The sequence below is a fragment of the Bombyx mori genome, chromosome 10, assembly GCF_030269925.1.
Source record: "Bombyx mori chromosome 10, ASM3026992v2".
NCBI lineage: Eukaryota > Metazoa > Arthropoda > Insecta > Lepidoptera > Bombycidae > Bombyx > Bombyx mori.
The window spans coordinates 17250556-17275587 of record NC_085116.1 but is presented as its reverse complement, the minus strand read 5'-3'; the positions used below and the strand labels follow the sequence as shown (position 1 = coordinate 17275587).

The following is a 25032-nucleotide window of genomic DNA, read 5'->3' as shown; positions in this document are numbered from 1 at the left end:
CCACTGCGGGCGCCGCCCCCTGCCTCCGGGGGTCGGCCCTAACTCTGTCCATCACTTGAATTTAAAAAGTCGTACGCAGCGCAAACATTTCAATAGAATATGAATTGTGAAATTTATTTTTAGCGCTTCCATGTCCCACGTGCCCCTGCCGCAGCGCAGGCGACAGGCTAGACGACCTGTCTTCATTTTCGAGTACAGTTGCAGGACATGTTGAATGTACATTATTTAAATATAAAATGAAAACATCCTTACCAATAATGTCCAAATTATTGAACAAAATGTTGGCGATTCTCAAGTCTTCAGAATCCCCTTCGCCTTTAACCAAGCACAAGTCGACAGCGATAAGTGCTTCATCATCCACCAGTCCGGCAGCACCCCACCCGAGGCCGGTGGCCCCCCAAGCGGAACTCGTGTTCCCCCAAGAGTTCTCAGCATTACCGGAGCCGGGCCAGTTGCCCCAACCGTTACTCTCTCCAAAGCTCTCAGTGGTACTCCAAATAGGTCCGAAGCCGCAGTTGTTGAAGTTTCCATTGTCGCCTGTCAGCCAGCTCGGTGCTGGGCTAGCTCGGTCCAGTTCATCGGTGCCTGAACATTGAGCACAGACCGTTATTTGATTATCATTATCAAAGAGCTAGTAATTCATAGTACTGATCGGCTAGTAAGCAACACCTACTTCATTTTTTCCAAAAATAACGCCTTTAACGGTTTAAGCAAAATTATCAAAAGTGAGACGATCCAAATTCAGACTAATAGCATTTCCCAAACAGTCTGTCTGCTGTTAAGTGGAGCTCATCACAACGCCGATACGGCAACACACTTGTCAACACATGTGATCGATTTGTCATTAGTATCGTCGAACTCCTGACCTTCTCTCGGGCCGGAGTGCACGAGTGCACGTGCGGCAGGAGCAGACAGGCGCTTACCCCTAGCCGCGGTGAGCGAGTGCAGCGCGTGGTGCAGCACGTGCGGGTGCGCCAGGGCGAGCGCGGGGCGGGGGGCGCGCGCGGGGGACGCGGGGGAGGTGGGGGAGGTGGGCGACGTGGGGGACGTGGGCTCCGAGCCGCGGATGCTGCCCGACGCCGTGTCCATCCTTGTAACACAAACAAACATTCTTTGTTTATTGAAATATAAATTCAATACATTACATTCTTCAACAAATTCCACACGATCGGTCACTGGCGGTCGCACCGTGGAGTAATTACTAAGCCAGTAGGAGTAAGTGTATGTGTCTAACAAACGATTAGTGGCCACGCAGAAACGAGCGGCCAAGTGCAATAGAAGCGCCGCTACGGCCACTGACCCCACGTGCTTGTGGCTGGCCACGAGCAGCTCGAAATCCGGCCCGTAGGTCTGGAGGGCGTCCACCAGCAGCAGGGAGTGCACAGACAGCGAGAAGCTCACGTCGCGCGGCCTGGCCGTGGCGGCCATCTTCACCCCGCAGACCTGCACCTCGGCTATGCTGCGCCCGCGGGACTGGACCTGCGGCGACCGATCTCTCACTGAGCTGCTCTGAGGGTGGACCACACCAGGACTACAGGTTAATGTATGTGACCTCCAGCGACATCTGATCCACAGCAAACTGCAGCATGAAGATAGTGGAGTTGTTGTGTGAGGAGCTCTCGGAGCGGTCGGTTTCTGATCTGACGCTGGCTTCGTCGTCGTCCTCTGTCGCCGGACTCGCCTGAGGAGCTGGCGCATCTTCCGATCTAATAGGTGATATTGAAATTTTAGAACATAGGTTTCGATTACAATTGATCAACAAACCAAAACTTTTGTTAAAAATTTTTTTTTATGTATATATATGTAATAAAGAAAGTATATGAAAAACCTAGGTTAGGCTAGAAAAATGCCTGTAATTTTCTAAAAATATTTTGTTCAACACATCAATATCTACCGCGTGTGTGTGTGTCTATGTGTGCGTGCGTGTGCGTGCGTGTGCCCGTACCTGAGCGGCGCCAGCACAGCCCGCAGCGCGCACAGCTTGTGCTCGGTGAGGTGCGCCACGAGGGCCGGCAGCGAGCCGCACAGCGCGGCGCGCGGGTACACGGGGTCGCTGGTCTCCAGCACGCGCCGCTCCGCCTGCGACATGCCCATCGGCAAACAACGGTTAACCTTCACATTGCTGTCCAGGAGTAGCAGCGATAAGCGCTTGTCGCCATCCGCGGGCTCGGGCCGGCGGCAGTGGCATCCGCCCGGACCAACTTCTCTTTCGGTTTAGGAATCGGATACTTCGGTGTAAAAATGACTGGATTGTGTAAATTTCGATGTCAACGTCGAATATAAATTTCGATCACATTTTTTTATATATCAGGAAGCACCAGCAGCGCCACACAGGACGGACCCCTTATGGGCGCCGTCACGAGTCCTCGCGAGCGAGCAGGAGCAGTGAGCACTCGACGTGTGAAATGTAATACTGGCGATATTCATGAGTTAAGTCACGACGTGTGTGAAAACGAATGTCAAAAGTTGTGATTTATAGAAATCTAACGATAGTTCTCAGTTTCCTGCGGAGCGCGCTCCTCACCTGCAGAGATATGCTGAACCGGTCCAGCAGGTGCAGCGAGGAGGTGGTCTTGGTGTGCGCGTACTTCCAGTTGTCCCGCACTCGACCCACTAGTATCTGCAGCTCACTCAGTTCTATTTTGTACCTGCGAAAGGTCACGTGCGGAGTAATGTCCAGCGGACCTGCCCCGCCGGGGGCCGCTCACCGCGTGCGCGTGCATTGGAATGTCAATTATTATTTTGATCTTGAATCACTGACCCTGAAATTGACACCTCTCCCCGGTGTTTCTGTAGGGCTAAGACGAGTGTTTCTTCACGAGATCAGAAAAGTATCTAGGAGATGTATTCGAACTGTTAATTGAGTCAGCCGTTGCTCTACCTGTCGTAGATACTGTCGTGCAGCGTGTCGGGGTGCAGCGCGGAGGGGTCGGGGGGGCGGTGGCCGGGGGGCGCGGGCGGCTCGGGGGACGCGGGGGACAACAGGCTGCCCGGGGGGGTCGAGCACGGCGTCATGAACATCTCTGGGAAAATAAATGTAATGTTGCACTAAACATCGGTGACATAATGTTTTCATTTAAAATTAATATTAGATAGATAAAAAAAATCCGAACATAAATTGTAAATATTACACACACTATATAGATATATCCTGAATGTTTTACTGGTGGTAGGACCTCTTGCTTTACTGATGGTAGAACCTCTTGAGAGTCCGCGCGGGTAGGTACCACCACCCTGCCTATTTCTGCCGTGAAGCAGTAATGCGTTTCGGTTTGAAGAGTGGGGCAGCCGTTGTAACTATACCTGAGACCTTAGAACTTATATCTCAAGGTGGGTGGCACATTAACATTACAGATGTCTATGGGCTCCAGTAACCACTTAACACCACGTGGGCTGTGAGCTCGTCCACTCACCTAAGCAATAAAAAATATCATAATATTAAATATTATACCTAAATAAAACAAAAAATAATTAAAATTTGTTTTTTGTACAGTATATTATATTTATATTTAGTATATTTATTTTATAGACATACAAGTAGTTTCACATTCGCGGATGATGAACAAGTCATACCTTCATCATCAGCAGGTGCATGATGTGTGAGGTCTTGGTTGGCATTAGCCAGTCTCAGACGACCGAAGTCCACGAGCAGGAGGGCGGAGTCCCGCGAGCAGAGCTGCTCCACCAGCAGGATTTGAGGAGCCCAGATGTCTAGTTCCACGTGCCAGGAACTGCGCTCCGACTGAGGAAATATATGATACCATGTATACAGTATATGTAGTGACTTAGAATACAAGCAGGTAGCAGGAGCGGTGGCGTACGGAATGCGCGTGGACCATGTGCTCGAAGTGGTTGATGAGCGTGGCCCGCGTGGAGTCCAGCGCCAGCCGGGCGTCCCAGCCGCGCCGGGCGAAGCGCTGCGCCCAGCGAGCCAGCGCCTCGCAGTACACCACCTCCAGCGACGCCGACTTCACCCACAACCTGCCGAGCGCCAAACCGATCATCTACGTAACGGAAACATTCACTGTCTGTTTCATGTTTTTGTGGAAACCACGAATTGAAAATTGACAACCGAGCGGGAGGGCTGCTCGCTAGACCGACGGACAGAATGTAAATGGATTGGTAGCTAATACATGTTAATTATGTATTTATACTTTACATCACTAAACATAATCAAATAATGCTATCGTTGCCATAGATTTACCAAGCACCAAGCACTGTGCTGGGCGACGTGACTATTGTATGTTACGTACGTACGTCACGCTTTCACGTCTTCACTACTCTACTGATCATTGTAAAACTTTGTACACAGATTATCGGGGGTTCAGAAAAGTAAATATGGCACCTTTCATCCAGAAAAACTACTCTTCCCGAGCGATATAATTCATTAGTGGTGTTAATGTAACGCGGATAAAGGCTAGTTTTGTATAAACGGAATAAAAAGAATGGCACTGACTTGTAATCGCAGTTGAGTCCGATCGGTTTCTTTTCATACGCCAGTTGGAAGAGTGGCTCGCTGTGTGCGGGGGGCGCGGGGGGCGCGGGGGCCGCGTGCGCGCGGCACCACGACGCCCCGCTCCCCGCGTACCCCGCACTAGCCCCCCCCAGGGAACTCAGTCCCGAGCGGATCACACCCTACGGTCACACAATATTATAAGTTTTTAATGCTAATTATCGTTTTCAACTAAATCAGTTAATTGTTAGGTTCTTGAGAACAAGATTCAATCTTGATTGATTTTTATTTCAAAGATGTGTAATACAAATCAAACCGCAAAAAATACAATTTACGTAAATACTACACAATTGAGATATAGACCTCAAATCTCATGGTGGGCGGCGGCTTTCGCGTTTTGATGTCTCATAAGCTCCGGTAATCGCTTAATACCGAGTGGGCCACGAATTCGTCCCTACATCTAAGCAAAAAATCAGCAATCAATTTCATTCGTAGTTCGTATGTATAAATACCAATTGAAATGAAGTTCATCTGGAAATTCTATGCAATAGTTAATAAATAATTACCATAACGTAAACGAATAATAACGATGCACTGCGCCGTGTCAGCGAACCCATAATCATAACTGTAAGCAACTGAGAGACGATCCCTAGTTCCCATGAGATCAATGACCCCGCGCATATACCGGGTTTTCACTATGGTAAAGAATCATATCGTCCCAAAAACAACTTCTGCACTTTCCATATAATATAGTTCAAATCAAGTCCCGGGCTCGCGCTACTTTGTGGTATATGTACACCTCGCTTCCGAGAAGTTTTCTAGTAGCCTACTAGCACTGGATTATCCGTAGTGTAGACATAAGTGTAGTGTTCACCTGAGGCGCACAGACGACGGGGAACAGCGTCCCGGGCGTGATCCGCTCCGTGAGACACAGGCTCCCCAGGGACACGTGCACCCCCGCGGCGCCCCCCCGCGGCCTCCACTCCGTCTGCACGCGCACGCACACGAACTCCAGCTCCACGCCGCTGCACACGCCCACATAGACATTACACAACAAAACTACATGCGCATCAGCTGTCTCTACCGGTACGTAATCTTCAGGTGGCACTGGTAATAGTCGGTTTTACGTCGAGTCGTCGCGGGAGACGATACAAACTTCATTATTCGCGGACGAGGAACGGACAAGCCGTCAAGGATGCACCATCGAGTCGGTAATGCGCGCGTCCCGGAGCCCCGTGGGACTTACCCGTTCATTTATCTATTATTCTTGACTTTGAAATCGTACCTCGGAGTATAGGGTGTTTGTTGGGCAAGTCCCGTATCAATTTCCGGTTGGGGATCGATTAGTTTGCTCAGACTCAATTACGTGTACCACCCAATTAAGTAAACCTTCAAATAACAACACCAGAACACGGTTCACATACAACCTGAATGGTAGAATAGTCGTAACCTCAATTGGACTTCGCATCTGACTCCTGGTTGGCGGCATCGTCAACGTCATGGCGTCTTGGGTTTTAACTAACTACTAACACCATGGACTGACACTAGACCATGAGTTCGCAAACCCTACAGTCTAGGCCGAGCCTACAGGTCTAGACCAATACAATGAATGTTAAATTATAAAAGTGAAGACTCACCTCTCCTCTCCGTCTTCACTGTCCATTAACAAATTAAAAGATCCTTTGTTCAACACGAAATCAAACTTCCCGAATACCATATCTTTCTTCAGTAGAGTGTTGTTCTCGAGCGAGTCCGCTATTACGTCAAGTATCTCCTCTTCCAGCTCTGCGGGGGCCGATGTAGGAGCGGGGATAGGGGTAGGGGTGGAAGGAGTGGGGGTTGAAGGTGCCGTGACGGGTGTGGTGGTGGTATCCGTGGAGACTGCGGGAGAGCTGTACCAGCCCCACCACTGCGGGAACCAATGCACCAACATGCTGCGTCCTGATGATGGTCTGTCTGGACTGGAAACAGGGGTCGTTTTCGGAACGCTCCGCATGGCTATCTGTGATACATAATTTCATTCTTACTATTTTGATTCTATAGGTTTGGAAGCAGCGGTTCAGACTATTATTGAACATTTGGTTATGTACAAGAGTTATGGATAGAGCTATGGTGAGATAGAGGTTTTTGTAAACGAGTTTGTGGGGTTGAGTTCTGATTGAAACCGTTCTGAAAGCAGCGTACCTCCCGAAGCGGCTTGAGTACGTGCAGCGGAGTGTTCCACTCGAAGTCGTCCTTGGCGGCCTTGTCGGCGGGCGGCAGCGCGGCGGCCGGTGACGTCACGAGCTGCAGGCACACGCGCACGTACGCGCACGCGGCGCGGGCCCGCCCGGCGCACGCCGCCCAGCTGGGCCGCGGGTGCCGCCCTGCGCGCCCCAACCCAGTCACTCAACATAATTATATAGATCCGGCCCAGACCTCTGCTTTGCTACGGACGGCATTCAAGCTATTGGGTATCTTGTGTAAAAGTTACTTACATCTATTATGTGGCATGTGACAGGAGAGTGCATAGATCCACCAGTCTCTGACGTGTCCCTTGACTGGAACGGAGGGTCGGAGAGCGCGGAACTCTCGCACGCGCCCGATACGCTCCAGCCCTAGTGCGCAACCGACTGCCTCGCTGTACTGCCGCTAAGCACAACACAATTTTCTGAGTACTAGACATTGCAGTGTTGTAAGGTGTCCACCTCATAAATAAAAAACGGTTTAATGGTTCGGTTTCAAATGGACAGCAGATAACGCGACATTAACAGTCTATATAATCAAAGGACAGCAGCGGTTGGTTACCGAGGTGAGGTTGAGCAGCACCGTGTCGAGGGTGAGCTGGCAGGCGAGCCGCGGGCGCTCCCGGCAGCGCAGCGGCTGCTCCGTGCGCTCGCGGCACACGCGGGCGCGCGCCGACGTGGGCGCCAGCACGTACGCGTGCCCCGCGCGCCACGTCTCGCGCATGCGCTCCTGCGCCACAACAACTTGTTAAACAGTTACCGAGTTCCAGGCACAGTTACCAATTATTTAGAGCGTTGGGGAAGGACCTATTACGTATTAATACCGTAATCATTGCGTGTTATGAGTTGTGCTACGGACGCGAAGGGCGCGGGCCGCGAGAAGTCCGATTCTAGAGCTCGTAGAGCAACGAGAAGAGAAACGATCCGATGAAACAACAACATATTGCTACCCCTAAATTTAGATTGAAGAGCTGTGAATGAACGTATCTTCATTATTGTATCCGGAGCCCCGGCCGCTCGCAGCACTTACATTACCAGTGAAGTCGACAGGGGTTGAGTTATGTTACTTATTCTTAAAACTAACCGTAAGTTCAGCTATACCAAGTTCGGCAAGCATAGCGGACGGCGTACTGATGGGATCCCAGTAGAGCGCCAGTTGCTGCAGCTCCAGCAGCTTGTGCGAGCGACCCTCGGGGTCGGGGAGCAGCGAGAACCATTTCTTCCAGCTGGCGTCGCAGCTCTCGGCCGCCAGCGACTGCGCAGTCAGCCCGCATGCGAAAGCGCGTCCGCAGGTGACTGTGTCTTCGTATCGAAGGTGTACATCGATTATCTTCAACTGAACCAAAAATATTCATTGTTATAGGCTATCATTGAATTGCTGTTCGTAGTCTCGCTAAAACTCGAGAACGGCTGGACCGATTTGACTAATTTTGGTCTTGAATGATTTGTGGAAGTTCAGAGAAGTTTTAAAAGGTAAATAAATATGAAAATGCTCGGAATTAAATAAAAGTAACAATTTTGTTTTTCCTTTATCGTCTTTTATTTATCGATTAAGGCATTACGAAGTCTGCCGGGTCAGCTAGTATCTACATAAAAACAAAACACGGAATTTTGTAAAGATCCTCGTAGGCAGTTTGGGCCAGGGCTCGAAGGAAAAAAAATACATATAAAAAGTCCGAAAATATTTTGTTTCCCTGACCTGTAAATTTTCAACAATATTTGCAAGAAGTCCTGTTCCATAGCTGAGCCACGAGGAGTACGAGGTGGCGTAGTACCCAGCGTCGGAGGCCTCGTGTTCGGCGCGCCACTGAGCCTCCAGGGCGTCTAGAAGGGCTACTTTACGTTCATGTGCATGATGAGCCTCTGCTTCACTATCCCACTGTTTACAATGTGTAATGTAATAACATTCATAATTTAATTCTTCGAAAATTTTACATTTTGTTATAATATAGTAAATGGATTAAATTGAGTAAATGTTTAGTAATTAAATGATCATCTGCCCAATTTTATGCAGCACTGACTATTTTGGCGCCTGTGATACTGACATTTATTTTTAGGTTAGTCTCATTCAGTAACTTTATGATTTTTTTAGCTGAACCACACAAATGCTTTATGGTGGACCAGGGATTGTGAAGATCAAGTAACATCGACATATCTGACAGTTTTTCTTGTACAAATAAGTCATTTCCATTTTCTAAAACAATTGTTATGGTTTAATCTTGCATTTAATTATATCAATTGCCTGTGTTTCTAATACTTTTGGGTCACTTTTGTTACTTTGGATACTTTATTTTCATAATCGCTCATTTTCACCATTTTTGACTCAAGAAAACCTATCTTTGAAGTTAAACCAAATTGTGTCTATAAAAACTATTTTAACAACACAATTTGTTTAGAAACTCTTATCAGACATGTGACATAATATCAAAATTATCAATCATAACAGCTTAATGTTGCATCAATCTGGAAATGCTGATAAGATGTTTGTAAGACTAACAGAAAGGTTTAATTTATTAAGGGCTTGATTAGATTCCTAATCTATTTCCCCGTCCTGACTGATAATCGTTTTGTAAATTAGGCCAATTATTATTTTGTTCCATTTTCTAACTTAAAGCTATTTTTGTTGAATGATACTTGATTAACCAATTTTGAATGGTAAAATCTTTTCTTTGAGTGGTAAAAATACAATTTTGCATTCCCTGAAAGAATTTCAAGCATAATAGCTAAGATACTTCTTAGCACTAACTTTAAGGTATTGAATTCCAAAAATAGAATCCTGAGTTAGGTACAATACTACCGAAATATTTACTGGTGACTTCCAAAGTTTCATTAAATTACCGTTGAGATTTTATTACATTATTATTTTGTGTCGTCGTGGCCTAAAGGATAAGACGTCGGGTGCATTTGTGTTGAGCGATGCACCGGTATTCGAATCCCAGGCGGGTACCAATTTTTGTAATGAAATACATACTCAACAAATGTTCACTAGTGACATCAACGGTGAAGTATTAACATCGTGTAATAAAAATCAAACCCACAAAATTATAATTTGCGTAATTACTGGTGGTAGGACCTCTTGTGAGTCCGCTAGGGTAGGTACTACCACCCTGCCTATTTCTGCTGTAAAACAGTAATGTGTTTCGTTTTGAAGGGCAGGGCAGTCGTTGTAACTATACTTGAGACCTTAGAGTTTATATCTCAAGGTGGGTGGCACATTTATGTTGTAGATGTCCATGGGCTCTAGTGACCATTTTGCACCAGGTGGGCTGTGAGATCGTCCATCCATCTAAGCAATAAATAATAAAAAACCATTACTCATAACATTTAACAAAATTTTATAATCACATTGCCGGTGCTGGGCATATAACTGATTTATAAGTTAGCTTTTGATGTTGCCTCAACTTTATATTCTAGCTTGTTAGGACTTTAAATATTCTGCTTATCTTGGATTCAACAGGCATCATTTTTATCATAGTATCCTATCATACATTCTATTTTACTTTGAAATGTGTTTCTTGTCTTTTAAGTACATTACATTTTATATATTTACATAAACACAACAGATCACAATAGATTTACTCACTTCATCAAGGTTAACAGGAGCTGCTACCAAATAAAGTTTTTCTATTGCAATAACCCATGGTGCTGAGCGTATCTGACGGACTGGAATCTGAAGCTGTACCTTCCCAATGAAGCCAGCCTTGACTTCCACAGGTAGACCCAAGTGACGCAGAGCATCTTTCTTCAGAGGAAGATTTTCCAACTCTACTTTGCCTGAAAACACAATTTTAATTGCTTATAAATTTCATTTAACTATTTTGTTTATCATTATCTGAGTCTTAATTATTCCTTAAATGTACTTTTGTGGTATAATCTGAATTAAAAAGAAACAGCACATTTTCCGAGAATAATTTAGTATTATGGTTGCAACAATGTACTCAGTATAGTAATAGCACTGCCTCAATAGTGAGAGATTTCAGAGTTATTGGTGCTATTAGGAAAGTGTGTTGCATTCACTGTACAGAAAAGCCTCAACGGTCTTCGGTATGTCAATAGCAATTTTTTTTTAATATAATTAATGAACCTCTCAATTTTTTTTATTTTCCTAAGTACATAAATGAAATTTCCCACATATATTTTTTTACGTTTCACTATTATTTATATTTACATTTGCAATTTGATTACTACTTAAATGTTCGTATTTTATTCCAAAAAATTAAGAACCAAGAATAAGCATAATGCACAAGGTAATTCATGCACTTAGTGTGATACTTGTTTACATAAATAAATCTGTGACATCAATTGGAAACTTACCAGAAAGTAGAGCGATACTCAATTGGTCTGTATTCAAGTTCTCCACGTATTTCCCAAGATAATTGTTCAAGACCCAAGCAACTAGACCTTCCAACATCGTGCATGTTGGTTTCTACTTTGTTTACTATTATCGCACACCTGTCCGCGATTCAGAATTATCTAAAAACATGTAATCTCATCAAAACTATGACATCAACATTACGATCAGATGACCTTTAGCACCCATATATATAATTATTATAAGAAATTCGTACTTTATGCTGTGTTTAGGGTAAATATTGTGCAGTTGTCTTGCTCATTAAGAGTGTACAATTCGAATATTCGTTTATTTCTCTAATATAATCTCAAATGTTGCGGTTGATTAACATCAATCGTTCAAGAACTTCAAGAATTTCTGTGTCAGAGTGTGACATAAATGACATAACACATCGTAACAATAATTGATGGAATGTCTTGACACTTGACATGCCACAAAACTTGGCTCTAAGAGTTACAGATCGTTCACCGTAAGTTGTCCCCTGCCGTGATGTTGGCACTATTACTTGTCATTTTTGTCAATCTGTTGTTGTCAGATTGTCTGTTGTGACGTGTGCATTTAGTTTTTGTGTTAATATTTAATATCTTTGAAATTAATCATGCCAAAGCCATTTAAAAGCAGTGCAAGAGAGATTGTGTTGAAGGTTCGTGCCTTTTGTGAGAGAGAAAAGGCAAACCAAGCCCCGTTAATTAGACTCGATCAAGTGCGAGCACGAGTCGCCGCAATGACAGGTTAGTAAAAAGGGGATACAAGCTTCAGACACAATGCCTTTAGTATGGGTAATAAGAATTTACTGACATAAAGAATTAAAATAAAAAAGTACACATCTCAGTGAATTTAATTTATTTCGATAATATGGTCACTACTTGAGTTTATATAAAGATTAAATTTTATAAAAGGATACAAATTTTATGTGTCTATTTCAGGCATGTCGGAGAAAACCGTGAGTAGAATAACTAAATAAGGTGAAGTTGCTGCCTCTACGTATCAAAAACTCAAGTCTCCTGGAAAACACCGTCAAAAACGTAAAACGGTGGATCTTGATGATTTCGATTTATGCGCATTAAGAAATAAAATCCATGAAATGTATACTGTCAGAAAAGTTGTTCCTACTTTGAATAAATTACTTATTGAATTAAGGAATGATATAAACTTTGGTGGAGGTCGAACTACTATGTGGAAAATTTTAAAACGAATCGGATTTCAATACAAAAAGTGTGGTTCGAAGCGGAAAATTTTAATGGAAAGACACGACATAGTTGCATGGAGACGCAAGTATATCGATACTATGAGGCAAAATCGTGTAGAAGGTCGGCCAATAGTTTTCTTAGATGAAACATACATTCACGCATCATATGCTGTGCAAAAATATTGGCAAAAAGGTGACGAGGACGGAGTACTAACAAGTGATTCTCCTGGAACGCGATGGATTATTGTTAATGCAGGTGGAGAAATGGGGTTCATTTCTAATGCTCAATTGATTTTTAAATCATAGAGTAAATCAGGGGACTACCATGACGATATGAATAGAACAAATTTTATGAAATGGCTTTCAGAGAAACTTATACCCAATTTGCCTCCAAACTCGTTAATCGTCATGGATAATGCTCCCTATCATACAGTACAAGTAAATAAAGCACCTACTATGAGTTCCTCAAAAGTCCAAATGCAAGAATGGATTACAAATAAGGAATTATCTTATTTACCGACAATGTTGAAAGCACAGCTTTATCAAATTATAAAAGAGCACAAAGAAGCGCCCATTTATGAGGCTGACCAATTATTGATAAGTCATGGCCATAAAGTGGTTAGGTTGCCCCCCTATACTTGTGACTTAAATATTATTGAGTTTATGTGGAGTCTTTCAAAGAGACGAGTAGCTAGCAATAATGTCGGCCTAGAAGCTGGTAATATCGTGAAGTTAACTGAAGAAGATTTTTCATCGACAACTCCTCAGGATTGGCAAAAACAGTGTGAACACGTAATACATTTAGAAGACAATTTTTATGAACGTGATGGCTGCATGGATAATATTACGGATAAATTCATAATTGAACTAGGAAACGAGAGCAGCACAGATTCGGATACGTAAGACGACGCTTATGCAAGTGACAGTGATATGTCTGGAAGCGTTTCTTTCGACCATAATTACTGTCAGTAAAAATGCAATAAATAAATAATTTCAAATTTAAATTGTGTTATAATTTACAACCTTCCTAGTCTTTTAGCTATATATTATCTAGACATAATAAAAATAAGCTAGGTCGATATTTGTACTTTGAAGATATTGAAGAAAAACTAATATAGGGGGTCTTTATTAAGCCAAAACAATAATTTTACATTACACACAAGATAATGGGGGGTAAAAGGTACATATATTGTTTGCAACACCGTTGGCAATGCTACCAACTTTCAAGGCAGGGGACATCTTATGGTGAACGGTCTGTATGTATCTGTTAACTATCTACAAAACAAAAACAAAAACTTGGGGATTCCTCCAAATCATCCATTGAATTCAGAAAAATCCACATTTTAATTGAGAGATAGTTAATTTCATTCCGTAGTTAGTTTTTTTAAATTAATTCATATAATTCCATTTCTTTTTCGTTTCAAAATCAACTTCATTATCTTTCCTTTATACTTTTCAAACAACAGACGAAATTTTTATAAAAGCTTTATGAGCTTCGTTCCATTTGCTCTTCCAGTAGACGAATGAAATAAATGAAAAAGGACTCGAAAGAAACCTGTCACTGTCATCCTGTGCTAATTTCCAAAGTTGAGTTTTATACCTACCATATCTACCTATTTGTTGTTTTGTAATGGTCAAGTGCACGATTAAGTAAAATGAAAAACATGTGGGGGTTTTGGAAAATTTGTAGACCATTTACTATATGTTCCAGTTATAGTTGTTATATTCCCAAACAACAAGTAAGGCAAAGTGCTTATTCCGTACGTACAAATAGGAAGTTACTTGTTCCTACTGGAATACATATTCGTAACTTGGGGCTTGGTCCTACTTCTAAGGATTTTGAAGAGCCTGCACAGCTGTCCGGGCCATTGACAAAAGCCTACGCAAGAGAACTGGTATTACATTTGATTGATGAAGAAAGGAAGATGTTGTTAAGTGCACTTCAAGAATATGAATCAAACCGAGTCAAAGAAGAATTCGAAGGTATTGCGTCGTGAACCTGTCATTGAGACGACATAATCTAGTTATTTTATGAATGGGATCTAAATCTTTCTAGAAACACTAGCCGCCCAGAGATGGAGGTCAAAACTAGGTCGACCAAGTAAAGTTCCCACACTAGGTGATGTCGATCCCACGGGTTCTTACTGCCCGGTACCTGAAGACTGGCTAAAGAAGAAATATGGTAAGAAACTCTTCAATTGTGTGAAAATTTAGTACATAACCAGATGGATTGGCAACATTGTTGAAATTTAGGACTCATCATCATGATATGATGATGTTGACCAAGTACCTATTATGCATGTAGGAAGAAATTCTCACTTTTGCCATTTCTGCTTTAAGAAACAGATCAGTCCCTTCATGTTGTAGGTGGCTTATGGTATCAAGGTATGTTGCCTGATATTCTAGAACTTAATCACATTCTAACAGGATTGATTTAACTGTCTAAACTGCCACCATGCTGTCTCTGTGAAAAAGAATGTGTATGAAACCTACAATTTAGAGTAAAGAATATTTGTTTAAATAACCCATTAGACTGATCAATCAGTACACTAAATACCATTTTTTACTTTAATTATATTGGAGAGTGTTTGACTCTTGATATGTCTTCCCTTGAATTATTGTAATCACTTAGTTCTTTCCAAATTGTCTTGTATCACCTTTATAACCTGTGTAGATGCTGAATCCATTTAACTGCAATATTGTTATCTGCACATGCTTTCATAAGTTCTTACTTACGATGATTGTGTTGAGGAATAAACTGATGCTGTTGGCTCTTATAGATTGCTGAATAAATTTGTTGTCTGTAAACCATTTCACTTCATAGTATTATGCCTGTACAAATAACACTATCTCTCATAACACAGCAAAAACAGATATTGGAATAACTCAAACATTCGAGAATATTTAAGTAGCTTCAAATGTATCGAGAGTGTTCTAATGGCTCTGAGAATGTTCTATTGAGAATATTTTGGAATACTGTAGACATCGTCGTAACAACTAAAAAACATAGACAACAAAGAAGGTTCTATTTATTTACCCTGAGGACCAGCTCGGAGTTCCGATTTATTGTGAATAGTTATTGTGAATCAATGACAGATATGTGTGATAAATAATGCCTGTCTTACTGAAGAATCATGTAGAAAAATTGTTACCAGAGGTTAGCAGCTGCAAGAGTTAGACCAAAGGTGGTTTATGGGAACGTTCAAATCACAGACCGGTGAACTGCAAGAACTCATCAGCGACAATGGAAACAATCGTGGCTACATTCTGTGTTTCTCCAACCATGATGGCTCCTAACCTTGCCACCTTAATGGTGTATTTACAAGAACTGGCATGCCACCAAGAGCAGCAGGAGCAGTACGATAAGCAGGAACTGGTTCGCAAACTCCAAGAGCAAACCAAGAGAAGCAAACCAGGTGTCAGGACGAGCATACTCACCGCTAAGACGATCAGGCTAATTGGTTGAAGAAACAGCTGTACCGGGATAGAGAGAGTAATGAAGGAGCAGGCTCAACAGCACGAAGACCGTATTTCTCAGTATGAGTACTCATAATGAAAGCAGAGGTTTAGATAACCGATATGGGGAAGAACCTGGAGGATATAAAAACAGGAATAGTGACTTCGGCTTTAGTTACTGCTGTTTCTTCGATCAGGCTTCCTAGGGGTGCCGCCGCGAGCTTTGTTGTAATGTTGTCTGCGGGAGCCCTACTCTGCTCGGTTTCTGACCCCGGCAAAGCAAGAGGAGTCGTTTGGTGGATAGGATCCTAAAAATATTCCTTGTTATTGGTCAGTTCCCAACATCTGCAGACTTTACGCAATACAATTTACGGACAATTCTCTGGCGTCCCTATTTTCATGGGTGACGACGGATCTTGTGAGCATCACCCTAGCTCCTTTAGCTCGTTAGCCAGCTGCATGAAAGAGCTAGCTTCGAGGCCTGATTGATATCTGGCAATGCAGCACGACCATGTGAGCAGTGGTCTCGTTTACCTCCATGCAGGCACTACAATAGCTATTCTGACAGATGTTTAGTGTATGCGTATAGCCCATAGCCAATGATTGCACCAACTACAGTTCTCAGTTGTCTATTAAAATGGAATAGCTAACGGGTTGACCTCGGTTTTACTTCGCGTGCTCTTTCGTTTGTCAGGAGTTTATTGGTTGAGACCGATAAACCTTCTGTGATAGAATGTAATGCTTGACGACATTCGTGGATGAAACTTTAGAGATGCATTTTGCTCTTCAGTATCCGCAGGACCGCTTTTTCTATCAGAATGTACTCTAATTTTGCAACCACTTAACTGCGCAAACGTGACTGTTTGTAGGATTCTCCCTATTGAATTGGTAGTTCATTGTAAAATAGTCAGACTTACAATTTATTAGTGGTAGGATTGTTTCATGAACTCGTAGGTGTAGGCAACGTCACCCTGTTAACTTCTGCCGTGACACAGTACGTTACCAAACGCGGACACGGCTCGTTTAGTTTACTTTAGTTACTTCCACAGTGTCATGTCCTATGGCATTTTGCTATGAGGCAATGCGGCCGATGTAGAAATGATATTTATTCTGCAGAAAAGAGCTATACGTGCTATTTATAACATGCACTCAAGGGAATCCCTGAGGCAGAAATTTAAAGAAATTAAAGTTCTCACTATGCCATCCCAGTACATTTCTGAAAATTTGATGTATGTTCGTAAACATATTGAGGAGTTTCCTAAAAAGTCGGACATTCATAATAGAAATACTAGGAACAAACACAAGCTTGTTGTGCCGATGAGTGGGTTACATAAGTAAGATACGAAATTCATTCGGGTGTTTGTCTGTGCGCCTGTACAACAAAATCCCACAAGATGTTCAGACCCTACATATACATAGGTTTAAGAAAACTATTAAAGAACATCTGTGCAATAAAGCTTACTATAAAGTCAATGATTATCTAGAAGATTGCACAAAGTGGGAATGAGTTGCTCGCTCCGGGCATTTCAATATTGTAGTAATTGTTACGTTATAATACTCATTGTAAAAAAATCATATTTAAAAAAATAATAATCTAATATTAAAAAATAAATATATAATAATTTCATATTAAAAAAAAAAAAGACATGCCCACTGAGTTTCTTGCCAATTCTTCTCAGGACGGAGGCTAGTTCTTGTGAATTGGCGGTAGTTCTTTTGACGTTCAACAAGTATGTACTTTAATTTATGTTGAATAAATTTTTTTTTATTTGATTTCATTTGATTTGATTGAGTAAGGCGTAACAGTTAGAAGGGTTGGACAGCCGTTAAACTATAAAAATTGCGATATAGACCTTATGTCCCAGAGTGAATGGCAGCATGCATAGTGATGTATGCTCCGGTGACCACTTAGCACCAGGTGGGTCGTATTATCGTCAACTCATCAATACAATAAAAAAGACCTACCAGTTACCACCAGTAACTAACTAGAATAATAGGGTTCAAATGGGTCTGCAAACATTACTTTCAGCTAAAATTGGTAGACAAACAACTGTCTTAAAATCCTACTCCTTCGTAAAAAGTCGAACGAAAACACGTCATGTTATAAAATTATCATCTTGTTTCTTTCAGCTGCCACAGTACCAAAGCCGACGACCAAGGAACTGTTCCACTGTAAGTAAACTTTATTAACTAGATCAATATACAAAGCGAGACGTTTTGGGTTTTTAACGCCATATGGTTCCATATACATAAGTACTTTACATAAGGTGTGTTCACCAGTGCACCCATCTATGACATAACCCAAACACATGTCCATCAGCCAGCCAGAGGAAACAAAAAACTCATTATCACTGAAATCAAGCGAATAATGTTGCCTGTCTGACTGTTTGAACTATTATCTAATGGTCTTACCAAGCTTTTTCTTATCGTGACTTTTTATCATAAATGTTTATCTCTTGAATTTATCATTTCCGTTTGCTAAATTATTTTTAGTTTCATGTAAATGGGAGTGCACATTTTTATGTATAGTAGACGCGCAGTCGTTACGATCCACATGGTGTTAAGTGGTTATCGAAGCCTGTAGATACCGTGAAGTGAATACCGTCCTCCTGTTTGAGTCCTGAGGTCGGAGTCTTAATTAAATTGGTAATACGTTTGTCCCGCACTTCGCACAGAAATCAGCTTGCTAATTCACTTTCTTTATTGTTTATACGTGGTTATTTTATACAAAGGAGCTCACGGCCCTCCTGGTTTTAAGTGGTTACCGAAGCCCATAGACAACTACAACGTAAATGCCGCCACCCATCTTGAGATATGAGTTCTAAGGTCTCAGTTGTAACAGTACGACGGCTGCCTCACCCTTCAAACCGAAACGCATTACTGCTTCACGGCAGAAATAGGCAAGGTGGTGGGACTCACATGACATCCTACCGCCAATAATTACGCAAAATATAAATTTGCAGGTTTGACTTTTATTACACGATGTGTTATTCCTTCACTGTGAAAATTTGTTACGGATTAAGTACGGATTTGATTAGAAAAATTGGTACCCGCCTGCGGGATTCGAACACCGGTGCATCGCTCGATACGAATGCAACGGACGTCTTATCCGTTAGGCCACGACGACTAACTGTTATTCAGACTTGTTCGTTTACTTAAATAGTTCAGTTCTTAGTGTCCACACAGGGTCCAGATGTACCTTGGACCTACTTATTGCTAACCTTTACAGAGTTTCACTTAGGATTTTTGTTTATTAAGAAAAAAACACACTGCAATAAGCATTAAAATGTATTGAATATTAAATAATATAATTTTGAAATAATTATTATTGTCGGTGTGTTTCAGTGAGCTTAGCAAACTCTATACCGTTCATTGGGTTTGGTTTTTTGGACAACTTCATCATGATAATTGCTGTGAGTAACAATTAATCAAATATGGTTCATTTCATTCGTTCATTCATTCATATGGTTCAAAACATGGTATATTTGGCAGCTAACATTAAAACAATTATCGATGCAATAGACTTGACAAGCAAGTAGAGTTTCTTTTAAGCACACAAAACAATACCTTCTCATGGTTAGCGTAGTAAGAGTAGGTTACACAGTGTGTATATGTTAGTTGTATAGAAAATCGATTATCCCGTTCTGCAACCAGTGATGACTTTGCTGCAGTAATTGGAGGAAAAGTAGTCACAGAGGCATCAGCGGCTCCTGGAGGCCAGAGCCGCACCCAGTTCTTCGTATTCAGCTCACTTAGACTGTCGGATTTTCTGTAAAACAAATAACCGCGTGACCCACTCACTGGGTCTCTATGGAGCGAAGTGACGTTGAGCTTATTCCCAACACAGGGAGACAGCATCGAGAGCAGCATGAGCGCGTACATAACGCTTTCGACGATGGCGGCGGCGGCGCTGGGCAACACGTTCAGCGACGTCATCGGCATCGGCTCGTCCTACTACGTGGAGCGCGGCGCCGCCATGATCGGGCTGGGCGCGCCCGCGCTGTCGCCCGTCCAGCTCGACATGCCCATCAGCAGGCGCTTCGCCAACGTGGTAACTATGGACAGTAGTAGTAGTAGTACAAGCGTCCCGCATATAAAATATATAACACGATCCCAAACATCGAATCTGCATTGGAAATTTGAATTTTGCTTTGAATTACATTTTCAATATGGGAACTGAAGAATCTCTCATTTCATTTTGAGAAGGGACAGTAAATTGATAATTCCTCGCTCGGTTTGTTTTTAACATTTTGGAAAGTTTGTAAGTGCATAATAATTTCAATTTGCGGTATGCGATAAAAAAATTACTTGTGGCATTTACGCTAAATATAATTTTGGACTTTAAATTTAGTTAGGTAATATCTGAAAATATCAATAAGCAAAAATTTGAACGAAAACACTCGTAGAAAAACTGAAATTTTAGGTCGTACATATTGCGGAGTAAAGCCAGCATCGATTGCAAAATCATAATTAAACGAAATTACTATGTACATATTATAAAGTTTTACACCTTACCACTTTTTGACGTGGTTCCGTATACCTCGGTTTCTATATAGAACGGTAGGAATTAATCGTGTTACGAGGGACGCCTGTAGTAATATTTAACGGTCAAATTTAAATATTTAAAAAAAGCTTCCTCTCTATAAAGAATAAACAAAAACTTTAAAAAAATCAATAGAAACAACTAAAATGTAAACACATTCCCGATACAGGGCAGAGTTCTCGGCATAACTCTCGGCTGTTTCCTCGGCATGACGCCGCTGCTCTTCAAGGACGACGAGAAGAAGCCAGAGGCCAAGGCGACCTCGACCGAACCTAAAACTTAGGCGAAGCAAGAAAACAATAGACCAATTGTAACTTCGACAAACTCCTAGCTGGCTCCTCTTCAGTTAACCAGTACGGGTCGCGTGCGAGACCCCTCGGTGACGACGCCACAGTGCAGCCCACACACCGCACCCTTGTTGTTACTAACAATTTAGTTCTACAAGATGACGATCGAAATGAAAAATTAATTTTCACTGCATTGAGTAGTATCTTTACTTATATTTGATTTCAGATTATCAAATAATAATTAAAATAGTAATAATATTAATAAAACGTTTTGTAAATAAAAATCTCAGGCAGACTGTAAGGACTCCTTTCGGGTAATGTCTCCCTCCTCCAGGAAAACCACTTCCTCTGGCTGCAGCCGTCACTAACTCCGCCCGCCGCAACTATATCGCCGCGGTCCGCGTGTGGTCAGTGGGCCGCGCCGCGTGACTTGTCCGTTTTCTTCGTAGCGAGATAGTTAGGCGTCGCTTATACTTGATTTCAAAAGTCCACGGTCCTGGCCATCCTTCTCTGAGTAGTGTGTAATTTCTTGTCACTTGTATAACCGAACTGCCAAGTCTGGTAATGAGACGCTAGTTTCTGAATCCATAACAATGTGTTTGTCTCTAGTGGAAGTTGTGATTTGAGCCCATTATTTCTTCTACATGAGCGCTACTCTTCTGTCTCGTTCTAATTCTTCTTTTTTTCTAAGAGTTGTGTTTGCCTAGAGTGACGTATCCTTTGACGAACTCGAGGGCAGGTCTCGTTATTTGTAAAAATGGGCGGCGTGACTGACGTGTTCCCGAGGTCCATGTGACATGCCTTGAGACATTCATCTCCCTGATTGTTTCACGAGGTCTGCGCTAAAGGGAGCGGTGCAGCGACGCAGGTGTTCACAACGGTCGCGCGACAGAGACAACGCTAGTCAATTATGGCCATCACTTTCTACAACATATGTACAGTCAAACCTGGGTAAGTGAGAACTGGATAAGTGAGAAAACTCTATAAGTGAGAGTAATAGCTAGGACCCGTCATTTTAAGCTCCCAAAACCTCTATTAGCGAGAAACAGAAACCTCTGTAAGAGAGAGTCGTTTTTCCCTCATGGACCTCCGTAAGTGAGACTGCTACTTATCTATACCTCTATAAGCGACAGTCGAGCTTTATTTAATTATATTATTTAGGAGGAACAAATGACAAAACAAATTACAAATTTAACATCTGCTATTTTATGACTTATTCACTTTCTCGTCAATATTGAACCTATTCTATTTCGTGGAACTGTTGTTATTTTATTGCATTATTTTCGAATGGACACGTGTGCCTGTGTACAGTCCTGTTTGTCGGACTTACTCAGTTTATCGTTAATCAATTGCGAAGGAAAGTTCTGTTCTGCATCATGTCAAAACGGAAAATGAAAGTACTGTCAAGTAAAAGTTAAACTGTAAATTAAAGTACTGAAGTGATAAACTTAAAATAGTGAATGCGTTTGAATCCGGAAAATCGTGAAATGAAATTCAGAGGGTGCATTAGCGAGAAACTCGGGTTAGTGAGAAACCTCTATAAGCGAGAATGAGATTGTGCTCCCTTGAACTCTCACTTATCCAGGTTTGACTGTATATAATTTATTGCTTTAATGATTTGTAGAGCATTGTGGTGTTTTTTTTATTTTATAAAATTGTATAACAAAAAGGCTCATTGGTAGAATACCAAAAATTTATGAAGCGTCGGTGGGCTAAAGTCCCGCAAGTACCAACATTTTCTCGAGAAATTAGCTCAATACGTGCTCACGCATGATGTCCGCGATGAAATAATAACATCATGCAACCCGAAAACAATAGTATAGCAGTAGTAGGACAATAGATCAAACTCCCGGTCCTACGATTCCCACCGCACGCCTAATGTATATAATAATTCAATATCAGTACATCATATACCTTATGGTAGGTAAATCTATCGACTTTTATAATAAGAAACACAGTGCTAATAAATCAGTTATACAAAAGATTGATAATAATTTACTGCGATTTATGTTTTTTTTTAAATCTTAGTTAATTTATGAAACTGAATAATATTGCAGCGTATGTAATTTAGAAGAAACCTGTAACTTGCCTAAACGCATTTTATTTACTAACATAATTTATACAAGATGAACCAGTTGTTGTTTCAAAAAAAAAAGCCTTCGATATGTTTTAATAGACAAATTATTATTTCTTCGACGTAGATTTTTGTAAATAGTACACTTGGTGATAATACGTCAATTGTCTTTGATTAGGTATATTTCTGTTGGCACACCTTAGAACTAGCCAATTTCTATAACTTTTAAATTCTCATTATTTATACATTTTTTTTCGTAATGTATTTTATGCAGTATGTAAAAATAGTATTTGATTTAGAGCAATGTGTTTTTAATCTTCGTCATGATGTTATACTGAATGTAGAGCTAATAACTCTGAGAAGTGAATAACTCACTTGTGCTGCACGCGACTTGCAGCTCAGGATGAGCTACATCCAGCCTTGTGTACAGACGGACATAACGCAGTTATTAAATTAGCAAAGTAAAACTGCCATATATATTTATACTTCAACTGTCCGGTGGTAGGTGGCAGACGAGTGTCACAGAGTAAACAATTAAGGTTATTTTCAAGTGATGCTTGTTAATTTATAAGCTAGCTAATGTTTAATTTAATGGTCTGTTGTGTTCCTATAATAGTTCTCAAAATAATCAAATGAGATAATTGAATATCATTAAATTAATTAAAATATAAGGCTGTTTTAGTAAAATTATAATTATTTAAAAAAGTCACTCAACCCTGCACTGTTCGGTATGGGATTCCTTCAAATTCCACACCAATATGTACAAGGTTTTGGATTTTTATTCTTTATGTTTTATTAATTTACATTTTATATTTTTTTATAATAATATAAATATAATATATGTCAATAATTGTTTCGTACAAAAGTTTTTAAGCACGTCACTAATAATGTGTGTTACACTAAGTTTAATTTATTGTCTGTGAAATCGAGGTACTCCTTCAATAATGGATACTGAGTAATAATTAGAACAGTTCCATGGAGTGCTGACATCGAGACGTTAAATAAACCAAATCACAAAGTGAAATTACTTCCCGAAGTTCAGCTGACGCTCGGGGTCAATGACCCGCGGCGGCGCGGCGGCGGCTAGACTACCGACAGTAGCGAAGTGTTTGTGTGACAGTAGAGTTTAGAAAATTATAAGTATTGCTTTCCGTGTATTTTGAGATTTAATATTATTACGTCATATCCTTTCTACATCCTGCCATTTAAAAAGAAAATTATCAACGTTTTATGTAGACACTTAATGTATAATTTTTTGTACTGAATGCACTTAGATATTGAACATAAAAATAAAAACTCCCATAAATGAGTTAGTTCGCTCATTGAAGATTGATTTTAAATGAATAAGAAAAGTTTCGTGTACAATTAATATAAAAAACGCTATTTCACCCTCTACTGCCCTTCTATTCTTTGCTGCAAATTGTACTGTTAATCAAATTCTCCCCCCAAACTTCCTCTAAAAATACCTAGTCTATATTTACAGTCTGAATAGTAATGTGTATTTTATTTGTTTGTTAAATTGTTAAAAAAAGTTTGTATTACAAAGGCAAATGTAATAATAAATTATTTACGTAAGTGTGTGTAACGTTTAACGTATAAGTATATAAGTATATTTAGTAATAAGTAATAATTTCCTTCTTATTCCGTTAGACTTCAAGCCTTGGCTCTATTGTATTTCATGTAGATAGTACATGTGAAAAACAGTATGTAATTAAAAATACCCACAGTATAAACTGTTTATCGTCTTTATTAGTTAATTAATAAAAATAATAACAACTGACGAATTCGGTTATTACAAGTAATGAATGTTGTGAACGTGATTAATATGATGTGCTCGTGTGAAAATAATAAACAATGTGATTAATATTTTAGGCAATAAAAGTGTAAGCACAACTTAAGTTTCTTTGGTGTTTTATTATTATTCCGGTCTCTTTGTGCGAATGAATGTGTCGCTTCTATGTTTGCGGCTTCCATTAGTCTGAAGTCCGTCGGCCTGGACATCGGCCGGAGTAGCAACAAGCACGCAGCGGTCTCACCGGGCTACCTGATGAGACCTGGTACAAGCTGCACGCCGCTGGAACACTTTAGTTTCTTTGCTCATTCGCGGCGGTGCACTACAGCTCTACAAACTCAAGTCTCCGGAAGTAGGGTACTGCTGCAGCAAGCGTTCCGTTGCTTGCAGCTTTTTTTTAATTTGCCGTGTAGGTAGGCGAGCATACGGCTCACCAGATGTTGAGTGGTTACCGTCTTTCGTGGACTTCAGCAATGCCAGGGACAAAGCCAAGCCGCTGCCTACTGTTTAATACTCTCCACAAGCCTCATTTGAAGAAGGACATGTCACAGTGCTCAGGAAACACCATGGATGGGAGCTCATTCCAAAGCCGGATGGTACGTGGCAAAAAAGATCTCTGGAAACGCACTATGGATGAAGTTTCAAAAAGAAACCGAAGAAAT

The 25032-nt window shown here is 41.2% G+C and overlaps 2 protein-coding genes and 1 long non-coding RNA gene across 4 annotated transcripts in view; 2 read left to right on the top strand and 1 right to left on the bottom strand.

Annotated features, from left to right (window-relative positions):
- The window catches only part of LOC101735537 (intermembrane lipid transfer protein VPS13D), a 51371-nt gene extending 39962 nt beyond the window's left edge, over positions 1-11409 (bottom strand). Inside the window, exons 1-20 of the mRNA XM_038013239.2 lie at positions 11247-11409; positions 10993-11151; positions 10262-10452; positions 8378-8557; positions 7763-8014; positions 7241-7408; positions 6931-7084; positions 6638-6819; positions 6091-6455; positions 5328-5478; positions 4457-4635; positions 3822-3981; positions 3574-3742; positions 2882-3023; positions 2525-2648; positions 1946-2079; positions 1553-1706; positions 1301-1479; positions 924-1090; positions 253-585 (exon numbers count right to left, since the gene is read on the bottom strand). Coding sequence (XP_037869167.1) covers positions 253-585; positions 924-1090; positions 1301-1479; positions 1553-1706; positions 1946-2079; positions 2525-2648; positions 2882-3023; positions 3574-3742; positions 3822-3981; positions 4457-4635; positions 5328-5478; positions 6091-6455; positions 6638-6819; positions 6931-7084; positions 7241-7408; positions 7763-8014; positions 8378-8557; positions 10262-10452; positions 10993-11089 — 3481 coding nt within the window. The 5' untranslated portion in view covers positions 11090-11151; positions 11247-11409. The remainder of the gene's footprint in view (positions 1-252; positions 586-923; positions 1091-1300; positions 1480-1552; positions 1707-1945; positions 2080-2524; positions 2649-2881; positions 3024-3573; positions 3743-3821; positions 3982-4456; positions 4636-5327; positions 5479-6090; positions 6456-6637; positions 6820-6930; positions 7085-7240; positions 7409-7762; positions 8015-8377; positions 8558-10261; positions 10453-10992; positions 11152-11246) is intronic.
- A 209-nt stretch (positions 11410-11618) lies between these two features.
- On the top strand, positions 11619-13222 carry LOC119628992 (uncharacterized). Its single transcript, XR_009974124.1, has 2 exons — positions 11619-11760; positions 11956-13222. It is a non-coding gene; the product is annotated as an uncharacterized LOC119628992 (long non-coding RNA).
- Positions 13223-13769: 547 nt separating this feature from the next.
- Positions 13770-24481, top strand: LOC101735678 (uncharacterized). 2 transcript variants are annotated; one of them, XM_012697472.4, is made up of 6 exons: positions 13770-14201; positions 14275-14400; positions 17805-17846; positions 19020-19087; positions 19522-19725; positions 20387-24481. In XM_012697472.4, the coding sequence occupies exons 1-6, from the start codon at positions 13874-13876 to the stop codon at positions 20498-20500; spliced, it is 882 nt and encodes a 293-aa protein (XP_012552926.1). In that variant the 5' UTR covers positions 13770-13873; the 3' UTR covers positions 20501-24481. The 2 variants fall into 2 exon arrangements, with proteins under 2 accessions (XP_012552926.1, XP_062526754.1); XM_062670770.1 differs by lacking the exon at positions 20387-24481 and having other exon boundaries at positions 13774-14201; positions 19522-20359.
- The last annotated feature ends 551 nt before the right edge of the window (positions 24482-25032 follow it).